General features: G+C 38.7%; 3 protein-coding genes across 3 annotated transcripts; 2 read left to right on the top strand and 1 right to left on the bottom strand.

The window, feature by feature from the left end:
* The first annotated feature begins 3,532 nt into the window (after positions 1-3,532).
* On the top strand, positions 3,533-5,557 carry LOC103964416 (arabinosyltransferase RRA2). The gene is made up of 2 exons (XM_009377347.3): positions 3,533-3,778; positions 4,358-5,557. The coding sequence occupies exons 1-2, from the start codon at positions 3,599-3,601 to the stop codon at positions 5,468-5,470; spliced, it is 1,293 nt and encodes a 430-aa protein (XP_009375622.2). The 5' UTR covers positions 3,533-3,598; the 3' UTR covers positions 5,471-5,557.
* Positions 5,558-5,889: 332 nt separating this feature from the next.
* LOC103964415 (G-box-binding factor 1) lies at positions 5,890-9,391 on the bottom strand. The gene is made up of 7 exons (XM_048568892.1): positions 8,938-9,391; positions 8,284-8,380; positions 7,992-8,161; positions 7,860-7,899; positions 7,354-7,431; positions 6,458-6,583; positions 5,890-6,343 (listed from the first exon to the last, which is right to left on the bottom strand). The coding sequence occupies exons 2-7, from the start codon at positions 8,317-8,319 to the stop codon at positions 6,227-6,229; spliced, it is 567 nt and encodes a 188-aa protein (XP_048424849.1). The 5' UTR covers positions 8,320-8,380; positions 8,938-9,391; the 3' UTR covers positions 5,890-6,226.
* A 3,143-nt stretch (positions 9,392-12,534) lies between these two features.
* On the top strand, positions 12,535-13,530 carry LOC125480616. Its single transcript, XM_048591631.1, has 2 exons — positions 12,535-13,212; positions 13,339-13,530. The coding sequence occupies exons 1-2, from the start codon at positions 12,535-12,537 to the stop codon at positions 13,528-13,530; spliced, it is 870 nt and encodes a 289-aa protein (XP_048447588.1).
* Positions 13,531-15,009: the final 1,479 nt, after the last annotated feature.

The raw sequence follows: 15,009 nt of genomic DNA, 5'->3' as shown, positions 1-15,009 counted from the left end.
TTAAGTTGTTTTAAATAAAAGCTATATTTTACTTTAAACATTAAGAAGAGGGAAGGGTTCGATGCAATGGAATTAATTAATAAGGACCATCCATTAGAGCAATTGTAATTTTACAGTTTTTTTTTTTAATTTTAATAAGTGAATGTACGAAAATGCCCTTCGAGGCAAATGCATTGATTTTGTTTGACCGCCTTGTCATGTCATGTAAGATCTATTTTCTTGACGTTTCCTCGTAGTATTCGTCATTACGAACGCATAAGGGCAATCAGAACGTAATTTGGAGTTATAACAAATGAGATATTAACATTTAAAGTCAGGGATATTTTGGTAATTTTAACCTTCTTTAGAAGGTTCCAGAAAATCTAAAGCCATGTGAATTGCCATGTGTGTGACTGGGATGAAAGGAAAAGAAAAGGGAATGAAGAAATGGATGGCTAGGATGAGAAGGAGGGAGGGAACCGGCCAATCAGGAAGAAAGGAAAGAAGGGGAAATGAAGGAGAAAAGAAAGAGGGAATCGGACCTTCCCCTTAACCCGTGACCCGACCATTTCTGGGAGATTTTCCGACAATGATCGTCCGTTTTTTCAGCGAATTTCATCAAACCACCACTTGGAAAACCCTTTATGACCTTCCCCCTTCCTGTTACACCCCAAAAATCAAGGGATTTAGCCTTGAAATTGGGAGAACCCGCAAGGTAGGGTGCAGCAGTTTTGGGTTCAAATCACCAAAATTTGAAGCTAATCCCATCGACCACCACCCACCAATAGACTCCCCTCAACCCCAGGAACAAAGTCCAAGTAATGGTTGAGGCATCGGAGCTTGTTTGGAGTTGAATCAAGAACACCCATTTCAAGGGTTTCCGGTGGATCGATGTGGATTTTAGGTGTTTCTTGGCCAAATTGGACTTGGCCACATGTATGAAAATTGTTCCCTTTGCTGAGATCTACTTGTCTGTAAAATTTGGTACTTTTTGAAAATAGTTGATTTTTCCTTCAAGTCAGGCCGGCCAACTGCCACCTGTAGCGGTGAGTGGGCCGAGACATCCCCTGACCTTCCTAGGCTAAATTTGAATACCCTGATTCCATTTGTAAGTCCGATTGACGAATTTCTGTTGTTTGAACCTAGTTCCATTAAGGTCTGCCACTTGATTAGAATAGTAATTGACGATCCGACCGTTGGATCATCACCAAACTTTAATACATTATAGTACGTAATATTTGAGGACCATAGGAATTTATGGATTGGGAATCCAACATACGGGTCTTTTCGAATTGAATTTGTAAGTTTGTAAAATAAAACGTCGGCCGCCACTTGGTTTTGGCAATTGGCGAAGATCCAACCGTTGGATCGTAATGAAACTTTAGTATGATATTTTAGAAGCATAATGTGGATTTTGGAAGTTACGAATCGGAAATATGAGGTGCGGATCTTCCAAATCGAGTTAAGGTTATAGACCCTATATTCGATCTTTGACCAACAGTTGACATTTGGTCAATGGGTCTCAAATCATTCTAGAACGCCCTTGGGGATGTGTTTTATGTAAGTTATGTGTTCTATTGATAAGGATTCTAAGATGTGGTTTGATAATTGTTCTAGGTGCCGATCGTTCGTGACATCTCGATGTTTGTGCTAGGGAGTTGTAGCGTGGACTCCAGGTAAGTGGGTCTTCTTCCTTTTTATACTATGTGTGTATATATATATATATATATATGCTTTACGGTTTCCAGAAACATTTTTATATGAACTATGCTTTGAATGCCATGTCGTGAATGAATTATATTTTTAGTATTTCATTACTATTGTTATGCATTATATGAAATGATGCTACGGAGACTCAGGTAAGCTTCAGGTGAGTTAGTATGTGAATGATTGGTTACATTACATTGTTATGCATAGATGCACTTAGAGCTCATTATCCTGCACCCCGATGTTAATGCTCCCGCCGGATACCAGGGCACAGCCTTCACGTGATCATTCACCTCCTGCACCACACGCTCACCTTGGATTGAAGTCTGGTGCCATCCTGTCATATAAACCACAATAGGTGGTTCCGACTCGTAGGTGACACGCGATTCATCGCATAGCCTTCACGTGATCATAGCAGCGTACTTATTTACACCCAGCCTGTCGTACAGACCACATTAGGCAATTCCGACTTGTGTGCAGGCATAGGTTGATAAGCTATAGGTTCAGCCGTACAGATCACTTAGGTGACTCCAGCTGGCATATTATTTTACCTTGATTTTCACACGTGGCTTACATATTTCAGTGTTGAAACGTTATGACATGGCATACTTGGTTTTTACTATCTTTGTGCATTGTTTTACGTATATACGTAGTATTATTTTCTAGAAACTATACGGGTTTTACAGCGAGGAGTTATAACGTTTTCAAAAAGTTTTTATTAAAACTTTATTTTTTGCCCCTCCAGGTTTTAGCTACTGAAAGTTCGTATCAACGAGGATTCTTAGCGAATCTCAATATAGATGGCTACCTCTGAGGGTATGATCCTTACCCATACTATTGTACTTTACTTATGCTCTGACGTCACATGTGAAATGGGTTCATTCCCACTCACAGCGCACTCTTTTCTTTAGGCACTTTTAGGTTTAAATTTATTCACATTTTCCACATCACTATACTTTATGGCTTCGACACCTTCTAGGTGTCGGCCAACACAGCTCAATTCGGAGTCCTAATGGACATTCCGGGTTCGGGTGTGTCAGCAATTGACGATGTGCGAATAATAATTTTGAGTTTAAATCTCATAAACAACTACTGTTAATTTCAAAGACATCTATTGAATTAGATAATTTATATTAGGGTTTAGTTCAGATAACTGCCCAACGTTTAGGGATGATTCCAAATTGGTCATAATCTTTTAAAACATTCCAAATAACTACCTAAAGTCTTAAAAATGGGTATTTGTTAGGTTCATTAACGTTAAGTGATGATAACTGACAAATATTAAAGCGTGTTTTAACTCTCAAGTTATCTATAAAGTTTCAATCTCCAAATCGACGCATTTTAGCTAAACAAATTTAGCATTAATTAAAAAGATTCAATTTAGGAGATTAAAGCTCTAAAGACGGCGTTGGTGAAAACCAACTTTAGTTTTTGACCATCTCATCATTTAATGGTTTAACGTATTCACTTATGTTACTAAAGTCCTAGCTTAACACCGAAGGTCTAACATATGTCTAATTTTTGCATGTTAGTTAATGATTTAGGTTTTAAGAGGTCTTAGGTTTGATTGTCACCAAAAGCGAATTTGAATCATATTATTGGTAGTTATTATGAGGCTTAACTCACTCCTCCAATTCCTTAGCATAAATAATATTGTTTGTTAAAAAAAATGTTAAATACTAATTTAAAATCAACCCAATATTTAGTTAATTAACTTTGATTAAAAGCCTCAAAATTAATTTAGTTAATTAACTAAGTATCATTTTTCCATTGCTCCAGTCAACCACTGTTTTTTTTTTTTTTAGACAAAGTCAACCACCGTCTGAAGTTAAAGTTAAACAACAGCAACTTCCCCTCTCTGCTTGTCTCTCTCCTCCCTCTCAAAGCATAGCTGAGAAGAGAAAACAAAGGCATGGCGGTGGTGAGTCGCAGAGAGAAAGCGCAGTCTCTCAGAAAATCGAAGGTCGGCGCCGCCATAGCAGTTGGAGTCCTTCTCGGCTGCGTCTTCGCCCTCTGCTTCCCCAGTGGCTTCCTTTCCATTTCCAATCCGGCCGCCATTCTCAATCGCAACTTCGCTAAATCGATCGCCCAGGTTCCTTCTCGTCCTTCTTGGGTTTTTATACTTATCTGTTTGGGTGATTAGTGCTTGAAATTTTTTATAATTTTAAATGAATGGGTGATTAGCGATTGGGATTTAGGCAATTCGATGCGAAATGATGCCCGATGACTTGAGCTTTGGATGCATTGACTTTTGATTCAAACCCAGGAAATGTAATTGATTTGCCTGTGCTCAGAACTTGACAAATGACGGTGTTTGGAAATACTAAAGCTGATAATTTGACATGCTCAAAGTTTTGTTTTTCGTTTAATAAATCGATATCAGATTTGTACGTGTTAGGCATAATGAGGAATAAGCTTGATGTGAACTATGATGCGTGTTTTCAAACCGGCTTTCATTTCCCATTTGGGCATTTGTTTGAAGCTTTGACATGAGGTCGAAATCGTTTATGCGTACTCTTTAACATAATCGTTGGCGGTTCATATAGCTCTTCTTGCACTACGAAATCAAATAGCTAAGCACATAACAGATGGTTTAATATTTTCGGGTGCAATTTGCGGTTCTTAAAGATGTTGATGTTGATGTTGATATTTTTAGTTATTTGTGCACTAGGTTGGTTCTTCCCTGTGCGAGTCATCTGAACGGATCAACCTGTTGAAGTCAGAGTTTGTTGCAGCATCTGAGAAAAATGCCGAGTTGAAGAAGCAGGTTAGAGAATTGACTGAAAATATTCGGTTGGCTGAGCAAAGGAAAGATCAGGCAGAGAAACAAGTTCTTGTGTTGGGAGATCAGAAGAAAGCTGGGCCTTTTGGTACCGTCGAAGGCTCACGAACCAACCCCAGTGTTCTTCCTGATGAATCAGTGAATCCGAGGTTAGCAAAGATTTTGGAGAAGGTTGCTGTTAACAGAGAGCTTATAGTTGCTCTTGCAAACTCAAATGTGAAGGAAATGTTGGATTTGTGGTTCACTAATATTAAGAGAGTGGGCATATCTAATTATCTGGTTGTTGCTTTGGATGAAGAAATTGCCAGATACTGCAAATCGAAAGATGTTCCAGTTTACATGAGAGACCCAGACAAAGTCATTGATTCAGTTGCGAGGACCGGAGGTAACCATGCCGTCTCTGGGTTAAAATTTCGTGTTCTGAGGGAGTTTTTGCAGCTCGGGTATAGTGTTCTTCTGTCAGATGTCGATATTGTGTACTTGCAAAACCCTTTTAATCATCTATATCGCGATTCGGATGTAGAGTCCATGACTGATGGTCACAACAATATGACTGCTTATGGTTACAACGACGTCTTTGATGAGCCAGGAATGGGTTGGGCTCGATATGCTCATACAATGCGTATGTGGGTTTATAACTCTGGTTTCTTCTACATTCGACCAACAATTCCTTCAATTGAGCTATTGGATCGTGTGGCCAATCGACTCTCTAAGGAGCAGGCTTGGGACCAGGCAGTGTTCAATGAGGAACTCTTTTTCCCCTCTCATCCCGGGTACGATGGACTTCATGCTTCCAGGAGAACTATGGATTTCTATCTCTTTATGAACAGCAAGGTCCTCTTCAAGACCGTGAGGAAAGACGCTAAACTGAGTAAGTTAAAGCCGGTGATTGTTCACGTTAATTACCATCCCGATAAGTATCCTAGAATGTTAGCAGTTGTGGAATTTTATGTCAACGGGAAGCAGGATGCACTGAAACCTTTCCCTGATGGTTCAGAGTGATGGAGATTGTTCCCCCTAATCATACATAAACTCAGGACATTTTTACTTTGTGTTCAAAGGAATTGTAACGTAAATGTCCGAAAGTCATACTTTGTGTTCAAAACAATATCCTTAGAGTTGTAGGATTTAAGGCCAATTTTTGTATGTTTGAAATCGTTTTAAGAATTGAAATCCTGTGATATCATATTTACGCTTAGTATTTTTCAATATTCTTAAAAATGCCAAGCACTAATCTGGCGGTGAACAGGGGCTAGTGCCTAGACGGTTTTTTTTAATTTAGTTAAGTTTATTATATAACGTATTAATAAGCGTTTACTTATACTTAAAACATACATAGTTGTGTTTAGGATACATAAATTGCAAAGTAAATATAAATTATAAAGCACTAAAACATATTGAAAACATGGGGAATAATCATATAATGAATGTTAATTAATTGAAAAATAAAATGTCAAATAAAACTTATCTATGTTCTGACTAGCTGAAAGCTGCGATCTAAGACATTTTGTTAAATAAAGCAAAAAAAGTTACAAAACTACCTAGCTCGCCTAATCAGGTCTAGGCGTCCTTTCTTATTCTTTTAGACGCCTAGGACTAATCACAGTGGTGCCAAGCCACCCAGCGCTTAGGCGGGAACTTAAAGAACACTGGTGCTACATCTTTATCCACAAGTAGGAATTTTTCTGGAGCTTTCAACTACATAAAACAACAGCAGAGTGATTACAGACCCGAACTGAGTGATGGAGGATTAGGACTTCAGCTGTCTCTGCTCGGCGTCTTTGGGTCAGTGTCTTTGCCTTTACCTTCCAAAGAGTCCTTCACAGCTCTCAGATCAGAAACTGCATCTGCACCATACTTCTTCTCTAGCTCATCCTGTTCCATTGGCAAATCGATGTTGTGAATTCTTTCTTTCTTCCAGAAGAAAAAGGTAAACTGAAGGAAAATAGGGACAGAGGATAAAGAAAAACTAGAGTTTAGATGACTAACAAATATGCTGTCGTTTTCTTCCTTGAGTTTCTCAATTTGCTCAGAAAGCCTCCATATATCGCGTGGGATCTGGGCAATCTCGCTCTCAAGAATCTCTGCGGTTGCTCGTAGTTTCTCACATTCTTGCTGGAAAGTAATACAAAACCAATATATCATATGAAACACAACAATAATCGAGTGAAAAAGTAACTCCTATATCAAATGCGAAGAGTCAAAAGTTCATCATCTAAGAAAGAAGAGATACATTACAATCAACGCATGAGAAACGCAGAGTAACAGAGCTTAGAATGTTTTCTAAAACAGCTTTCAGCTGAGGTACCAACTCCTGCTGGTCGGGTAAACTAATCTACTTATACGGTACCATAATTTTAAGGCTAACACAGAATTAGATGGAGGAAAGTTTGATTTTTACGGATTAAATTCTACATTAGTTTCTAAATCATGATACCAGGAATGTGAAAGGCAAAAAAGTTCAGGCCTAGGGAACCGTGAATAACAATATGTACTGAACTTATCCGATATCTGAAACTTATCTCATTTCCTTTAAATTTTGAGTCTCCACTCCATGCATTGCTTACATCCACGATTAAGAGTTCAAACCTAAAAGAAGGTTCTTGCATCGACGGTTAAGAATTCAAACGTCGTTGTACTTCTTATCATCCCCATCAAATCCTTGAGACACATAAGCAAGTTCTTGCATAGAAACCAAGACAGTGTTTTCCTAGAGTGACAATTATTGAATACAGAGATCCAAGTAGTGTTTGACACCTTATATACTGTATCCTACTGACGTCGAAAAAGGTAAGAAAAAAACTCTGTTCACAAAATATCGCACCCTCTACTGCAAGGGAAAAAAGCTAATTAACGAATGAAATTATGAAATCTCTATATATTACCTGTCTGCGTATTCTTGACCTCCTCGCAGCTTCCCTGTTAGCCAGTCTTCTTCTTTCCATTCTCTGTTCATAATCTTCCTGTCAAAACAATAGAAATGAATAGAGGGGAGTACTGCAAGGGAGAGAACAATAGTTGCATTGGCATATACCAGACACCATAAGTGAATAGCGAGGAGAACAGAAAGGAACCGAAACATTGAAAGTTTCCGAAAATGATAACTAATACCAAGGATGATAGGTTCAACTGTGCAAATGAAGATGATAAGAGCATCCTCACTTCATTTGCACATTTGATGTTGTACAAGAAAAAGAAAAGCATTGGCGAGTACGCTGAGCAACATAGTATGCTTGAAACAAGATCATAGCTAGTAAAGGGAACACACAAAAAAGAACTGAAGGATTCATGAAATCAACTGGGAAAATACGAATGTATCCATTTATTAATGCACTTCACATCTCATACAACCATCAATTTATTGAGCATAAACTTAAGTAGAATGGCATACTCGGTTCTTGTCTGATGAGTCCTCACCCCTGCTTGTAGCACTGACGAAAGGAAACAATGCAAAACATGAATAGACTTGCCAAATAAAAACATGTTACTGAAGGCGTTGATCATAGAGACAAATTAACAATACCTTTGAGAAGCACCATCACAATTATTTCCAGAAATACAAGTTGTCTTTTCGCCTTCAGCAACTCTTTTACCTACGAAATCCGTACGTACTGAGCCTCCCTTGTATATTATCAATGACTCTGTGTACTCATCGAGAATCAGTTCTTCTTTTTGCATTTCGAATGCCACAACCTGGTCATTTAGTTTAATTGGTTACAAAATCAAATGTATTCATCCATCAATATGCAAGTAAGTTGAAGGTGCATAATGATCTGGAGAGAGAGGGGGGAGAGAGATAGGGAGAAAGAGAGCACCTGAGTTGAAGCTGCACTGCTTTCCCTAGTCCCCATTTGTTTGGAAGGTATTGCAAATTTGCAATCCTGCTGGTTATGAACTCCAATAACTAAAAGACTGAAACAAGAAAACAAACCTAAATTAGCAAAAGCATACATCTCCACTTGTTCATCAGAGTTAGAGCTCCATTAAACAAAAACAAGGGGGAGAAAAATGGGTTCTCAATTGAACACAGAGTTCTAAGCAAGGGGCTTGTAACTCAGCTGACTAAGAGTATTTCCACCTGCACCCGACGTCCGAGTTCGAATCCCCATTTCCCAATATCGATTGTATTAAAAAAAACACAGATTTCTGAGTTCAAATGCCCATTCTTTATTTATCGCGGGTAACTTTCATAGAATTAATCTTGCAATTTAATTTTAAAATAATTGCTCTAAGAGTTTAAGCTAATCAAAAATAGCAAATAAATAATAAAAATAAATGAAGAATTAATTGAATTAATAACTGCATACATTGGCATCAATTTTCTGACACTAAATTCATGATTCTCAACGGGTAAATTATGACTAAGAAATTCAAGAACCACATACCCAATTGAATTTAATTATAACTAACAATTTAGCGCCATAATTTAGTTGCAAGAAAGCTAGAGAGAGAGAGAGAGAGAGAGATACCTGTGGCTGTTCTAGCTGTGGCGCCAAACGAGAGAGTGCCGTGAGTGTGGGTTTTGTTGGTTTGGTTCAGACTGTAGACCTTGGGCTTTTATACAGTGGACGATATGGGAACTGGAGCTTTCCTATTCGAACATGGTTCAAATACGACGGTTAGGATTTCTTCTGGACGATATCTACGGTTCAGAATGGTTTCGTTTCCACCGTTCTATTTCCTTCTACTTTCCGTATCTTGTCCTGTGACGATTATAAAATACACGTCGCGAGTCCCGCCCTTTTCTTTCGTTTTTTCAATTTTTTTTTTTAATGTTGTTTTATTTTTCCGGCTCTCATTCCTTATCTTACAATGTTTCATAATAATTGAACATTTTACATACGCAAAAAATCAATTAAATTGTCACTTAATAATACAGTCAAGCGGTATTCATCTTCACTTATAATAAAAAGTTTTAGATTCGATTCTTGTTAAAGGCCAATTTGAATTATATTATTGTTAACCTATTGTACGGCTTAACCTACTTCTCTATTCTCTTAGTGTAGATAATATCGTTTATTTAAAAAACTCAATTAAATTAACAATTGTTTATTAATTGACGGCGTCCAAATTTTAGTTTTTAACTAAATAACATGATTCATCTATTTATTGAATAACTTTAGATGAATAAACGATTTCATATTTAGTTAATTTCTAACACATTTGATTCTTAAATAGTAACTTTAAAAATAGACGATTATAGTCATCCTACAAAACTTTAGCTTGAAAAGAGAGTCGAAAAGTGACATACCCCGACCGAGATCGGAGCGTGCTGGCCGTCACACAAAGGTGACGTAGCCATGTGCACGTGCGGAAGCTAATAAGTAGTAATATAAAAGTACGAATAATTAAAAACTAGCATACAAGTACTAGAATAGGTGCTAGTTAGTGCGATACACATTCAGAGCAGGTCTATAGCAGTCCAAATAAAACGACAACAGTAGTACGCCCGAAGGCGACCCTACAATGTGGCATGTCTGTCAGAACGCCGGAAAGCTCTCAAGGGAAACCACCGCAACGGCTAAGCAACTAGAACCTGGAGGGGCGCAAAACAAAAGCGTGAGTGGGCAAAAACAAAGCTCTTTGAAAACCATTTCATAAAATACATTCTAACCCCTCACCGTAAAACCTGTATACTTCCCAGAAAATAACCATATGTACGTATGTATAGATATGCCCAACATGCTCAAGGGTATGCCAATCATGCTCAAGATATGCCATGTCAAAACCTCGTAATGAAATGTATGTGCTCAGGTATGAATCATATCAATAACATAACATCTGGCAGCCGGAGTCACCTAACGTGACCTGTACGGCTGCATATAGAGTTCAATCTCAAACTCAACAACTGAACCTGCCCACGAGTCGGAACCACTCTATGTGGTCTGTACGACAGGCCTGGGTGTAATACACATATACGCTCTAGTGCTACGATCACGTGAAGGCTGTGCGAATAATCGCGGGTCACCTACGAGTCGGAACCACCTAAAGTGGTCTGTACGACAGGCCTATGCACCTAGCTTGGATCCAAGCTGAGCGTATGGTGCGGGAGGTGAACAACACGTGAAGGACTGTGCCCTACTCTGGGCGGGAGCACTAACACCGGGGGTGCAGGTTATGAGCTCTCTAAGCATCTCTAAACACTATGTAGTGCAATCGTTAATTAACGCTTACCTGGCACTTACCTATGCCTCCACAGCACCCACACATAAATATATATGACATATGCATATGTATATGTATGCCACAAGTAATGCATGCAAAGATGCATAAACGATAAATAATAAAGTGCATGGCAATAGGCAAATAACCCTTTTTAATTCAATTTCTGGGAATATAAATGTATATAGGTATATACGGAAAACAAAAGCCCACTCACTGGTATGTAGAAGGGTCGTAGCCCCCCTGTCTCGCGTGTGCACGCTCGTCCTCTGGGTACGTGTCACCTAGATGCGAAACAACTATAAAAACGTTAACTTTAAAGCACATAACCCGTTTCTCGTAATAACTTCTCATACATTGCTCAAAATGGACAAATGAATATACCCACGTGCTCTACACAACCTCAGGATCACAACCATATTTTTAGAAAAAATTTTGGACCCCGCACGCGCCCCCACGCGCCAGCACAGGCACGGACCTACGCGCCCCCACGCGCGGCCACGTGCCAGGCACACTGACGGTGTCAACAGACGCCGTCAGGAATATTCCGTCAAACTGACGGAATATTCCGTTAAATCTAACCGGATGCCGTCACTGCCGTTAGGAATATTCCGTTAAACCTAACGGAATATTCCTCTTTCTTCTCCGATCGACTCTCGCCGGACTCCGGTCGCCGGAAAACTGGGAAAAGTTTAAACTCACTAATCTCCCTCGTTTCTCAACCAATTCCTATGATTCTTGGACCAAAAGAAAGCCCTAAACTAGTAGAATCACGTTGGACCACTTTTAAAGGCTAAAAGTTACGCGATCATACCTGTCTCAAAACTCAAAAACCGGCCAACTTCGAACCAGGCCTTCCCGACGTCCAAATTCGTCCAACGAGCTACTCCGACGCTCCTGGGAACCTCACCAACACATCTACAAGCTTCAAAAGTCCAAAAACTCAATGTATAAATTTTGCATGAACAGTACTCAATTCGGCCATTGTTGAAACGACGTGAAAACGCAGTATTCCTCACCTGAAAATGGTATGGTTGTGCTCGCCTCGACCTCACGAGTTGAATGGTGTCTTTGGTTCCCACGATCTACTAAGATTTGGGTGCTTTTGTGTGTTGTCCGTACGTTACAGAGAGAAGAGGAAGGAATGGAGCTCGGGGAACCCACAGAGAGAGAGAGAGAGAGAGACAGTGTGTGTGTGTGGCTCTCAGCTTGCCAACACCACACAAAGTAACCAAAAACAATAATACGAAAACCAACTAGGGGTAAAAGGGTCCTTTCCTAAGCACATTTCCGATACTTTCGGGACGGGATGTCACAAAAAGTTAAAACGAAAAGGTTTTTAATGAAGAGTGAGGATCCTGGGGATTTTCAATCACATCCGTTCATCGTACATCGTGCATAAAAAATCATTGTAAATTTTTTTGTTTAAAATTGAATAAAAACAGTACCTGACAAAAATTAGCCGCACGATGTACGATGAGCGGATGTGATTAAATGATTTCCGGGATCCTTACAAAGAGGATCCCGGCGAAGATCCTCTCTCTTTAATGAAGAGGTTACTTGAAGAATAGTAATCTATGATGATAAATAGAATATTTAGAAATATTGTTGTCTTCTCAATGTTGTCGTTAAACCATCTCTAATTAATATCTTTGGGAAATAAGCATAGTACATTGTGTCACATTTGTTGATGATATCTCTATAAAGTATGTGCGTATACGTCATGAAGTTTAATGATCAAGTCTTAGATAGGTTCCTTAAACGGAAAGTATTGAAACTCAAAGTGGTAGTAAAATCAAAGCTATCATATCTTATAGAGGCAGTTTACGGTTAGAAGGACATCGCATCCTAAGGAGGTGGTGGAACGGTGTTTCAATCCAGAGGAAGCCCGTATTATTTTATGTATGCCGCTTAGTCATTTTGGATGTTCTGACCGTCTCAATTGGCATTATACTCAGGATGGGATATATTCGGTGAAGTCTGGATATTTGGTTGCCCAAGAAATGAACATGAATGGGGAGCTCGGGCGTAGGGGTCAATCAAGCTGCGATGCCACTAAGGATACAATTTGGGGGTTCCCCCTAAGTTACGCCATTTTATCTGGAAGGGGTGTAAATGTCCTAGTAGTTCAGAATATTTTAAGGAGACGGGGGATTCGATTAGAGACTTACTGTCCTTTATGTGAGGACGAGGACGAAACACAAGTGCATTTATTTTTCAGGTGTCCGTTCGCACGTGTGTTTTGGTTCAGCTCCCGGCTGCAACTGGACGTGGGGACGGTGGAGGGTGGTGACTTTTTGCAGTGTTGGAAAGGATTGTGTAATAAATATGGTGGGGAGAAGGAGTCGGACCAGCTTTTGCGGTGGATAGTATGTGGACTATGGAGGATATGGAAATGCCGGAATAGTGCAGTTTTTGAGAAAGTGGTTTGTGAACCGCGTGTTGCGTTGGACCTTTTGCATCAGCAATGGAGGGAGATAAAGGACAGTAGGTGGGACAATGAGCAGCACCATTGCAGACAGCAGGTGGTCGAGGGAGAGACGCATAGGAGGTGGGTGAAGCCTCCTTTTTGCACTATTAAGGTGAACTGCGATGGGGCTTGGTGCAAGCAAACGAGTAGGGGTGGCATTGGATCGGTTGCTAGGGATTTTGCTGGGATCTTTCAATGTGCTGGAGGTATGGGAGATTTATTAATTATGTGGCTCTAGTTTGATGGCGGAAGCGAAAGCAATGAGATTGGCACTGATGGCTTGTGCGGAAAAGGGATTCGAGTTTGTTTAGTTGGAGACGGATTCGAAGGTCTTGGTGGAGATGCTAAATGGAGTCTTGGCTCCGGAGGCAGCAATGGAGGGTATCCTATGGGATATTCACCATATTCGACAACCATTGAGTTCTGTTGAGTTTTTATTTACTCCTCGTGCCTATAATGAGGTTGCGCATCATGTGGCTTCTTTTGTTATGCGTATAAGAGGAATCATTTGTGGAATCGCATTGAGCCGAAACAGTTGTTTAATATTCTGGCTTCTGATGTAAATATTCCAATTTATCTTTAATAATATTTACTCTTCAACAAAAAAAAAAAAAAAAAAAAAAAAAAAAAAAAAGAAAAAGAAAGAAAAGATCGGTGTATGTTGTCTAATTCTAATTTAAGATCTAAATTCTGAGTCGTTTATATTGTTGTGTCATAAATTTACACCTTTAATACCTATGTATGTAATTTACACTTTTGTTTGATTTCGTCTCAGTTAAAGAAATATATTACAAAAAAAAATAAATTGATTTTAGTCTCAGTCAAAGTGATTCTAACTTAATTAATTGAGAACATTTATCTTTGCAAACAAGTTACAAGTTCAGTTCTTCCCTTTTTCCGATATTTGCTTGTGTCAAAATGTATCCATAATTTGGTAATTCATACATGCAAGGTTGATATTATCTACACTAAGTAGGTGTGGGAGTGGGTTAAGTTTCATACTTGCTAGGCTAGTCATAATGATGTAGTTTACAAACCATCTCTTTTTTTTCCTACATATATTTGATTTGTTTGAATTTTAACACGTATTTGTTTAATAACGAAAATTTTTTGCTCACCTTGTAAAAAATTTCTTAAGCTAGCTGATACTATGAAAAATAAAGTATCAAGTTTCTTTGTTTATAATGATTTAAATCTTTAAGCTAGCCCACCTGGCGAAAAATTCCCAGCTTCTCCATTGCCTTTGACGAGAATCGAACCTAAAACCTCTCACTTACTAGTAAAGAGGAATACCACTAGATCATAGTATTAAGTGACAATCTATTTAGAATATTAAATTGTGTTATGCATGCTTAGTCATCAATATAGCGATCAACATGGAAACATTATACATAATTAATCTAATGATTTGGATGAGTAGAGACAAGTATATATACTTGATGAGTTGATATTAAAACTATATATTTTACCCTATTTTTAGTATTAATTTAATTGTTATTTTGTGTGAACTTTGATACTTTGTTATGTATTTTTAATGTAGCATGTTCGACTTCCTCTGGAACAAAAAATGATCAAATAGATGAATTTTGGTGATTCCAGTTGGAGGATGTTCACGAGTCTTTCAAAATGATTGTGTCAAAATTCTAGATTTTTCTACCATGTTTTTTACCGTGGCGATAAAATAAAGGTCTAGTGCGCAGCTTTCCTAAATTGACATTTTTGGACGTTTTAGGTATTTTGAAAGTCAAGATGGCATAGTTTGAGGGAAGATTCATTATGAGGATTTGTTTGGGACATCTCAAGCTTTAAAAAGAGATCTTTTGGGACCAAATCGGAGTTGATTTGATCGGTTAAAAGTCTGATTTTTTTAGAAGTCCGAATTTCAGTTTAAATAGGAAACCTTTTATTT

Source organism: the organism of the source record quoted next, unplaced genomic scaffold, assembly GCF_019419815.1.
Source record: "Pyrus x bretschneideri cultivar Hongxiangsu unplaced genomic scaffold, Pyrus_bretschneideri_v1 Contig10, whole genome shotgun sequence".
In the NCBI taxonomy this organism is placed as follows: Eukaryota; Viridiplantae; Streptophyta; class Magnoliopsida; order Rosales; family Rosaceae; genus Pyrus; species Pyrus x bretschneideri.
The sequence above is the reverse complement of the archived record's forward strand: the minus strand, read 5'-3'. Positions and strand labels throughout refer to the sequence as shown.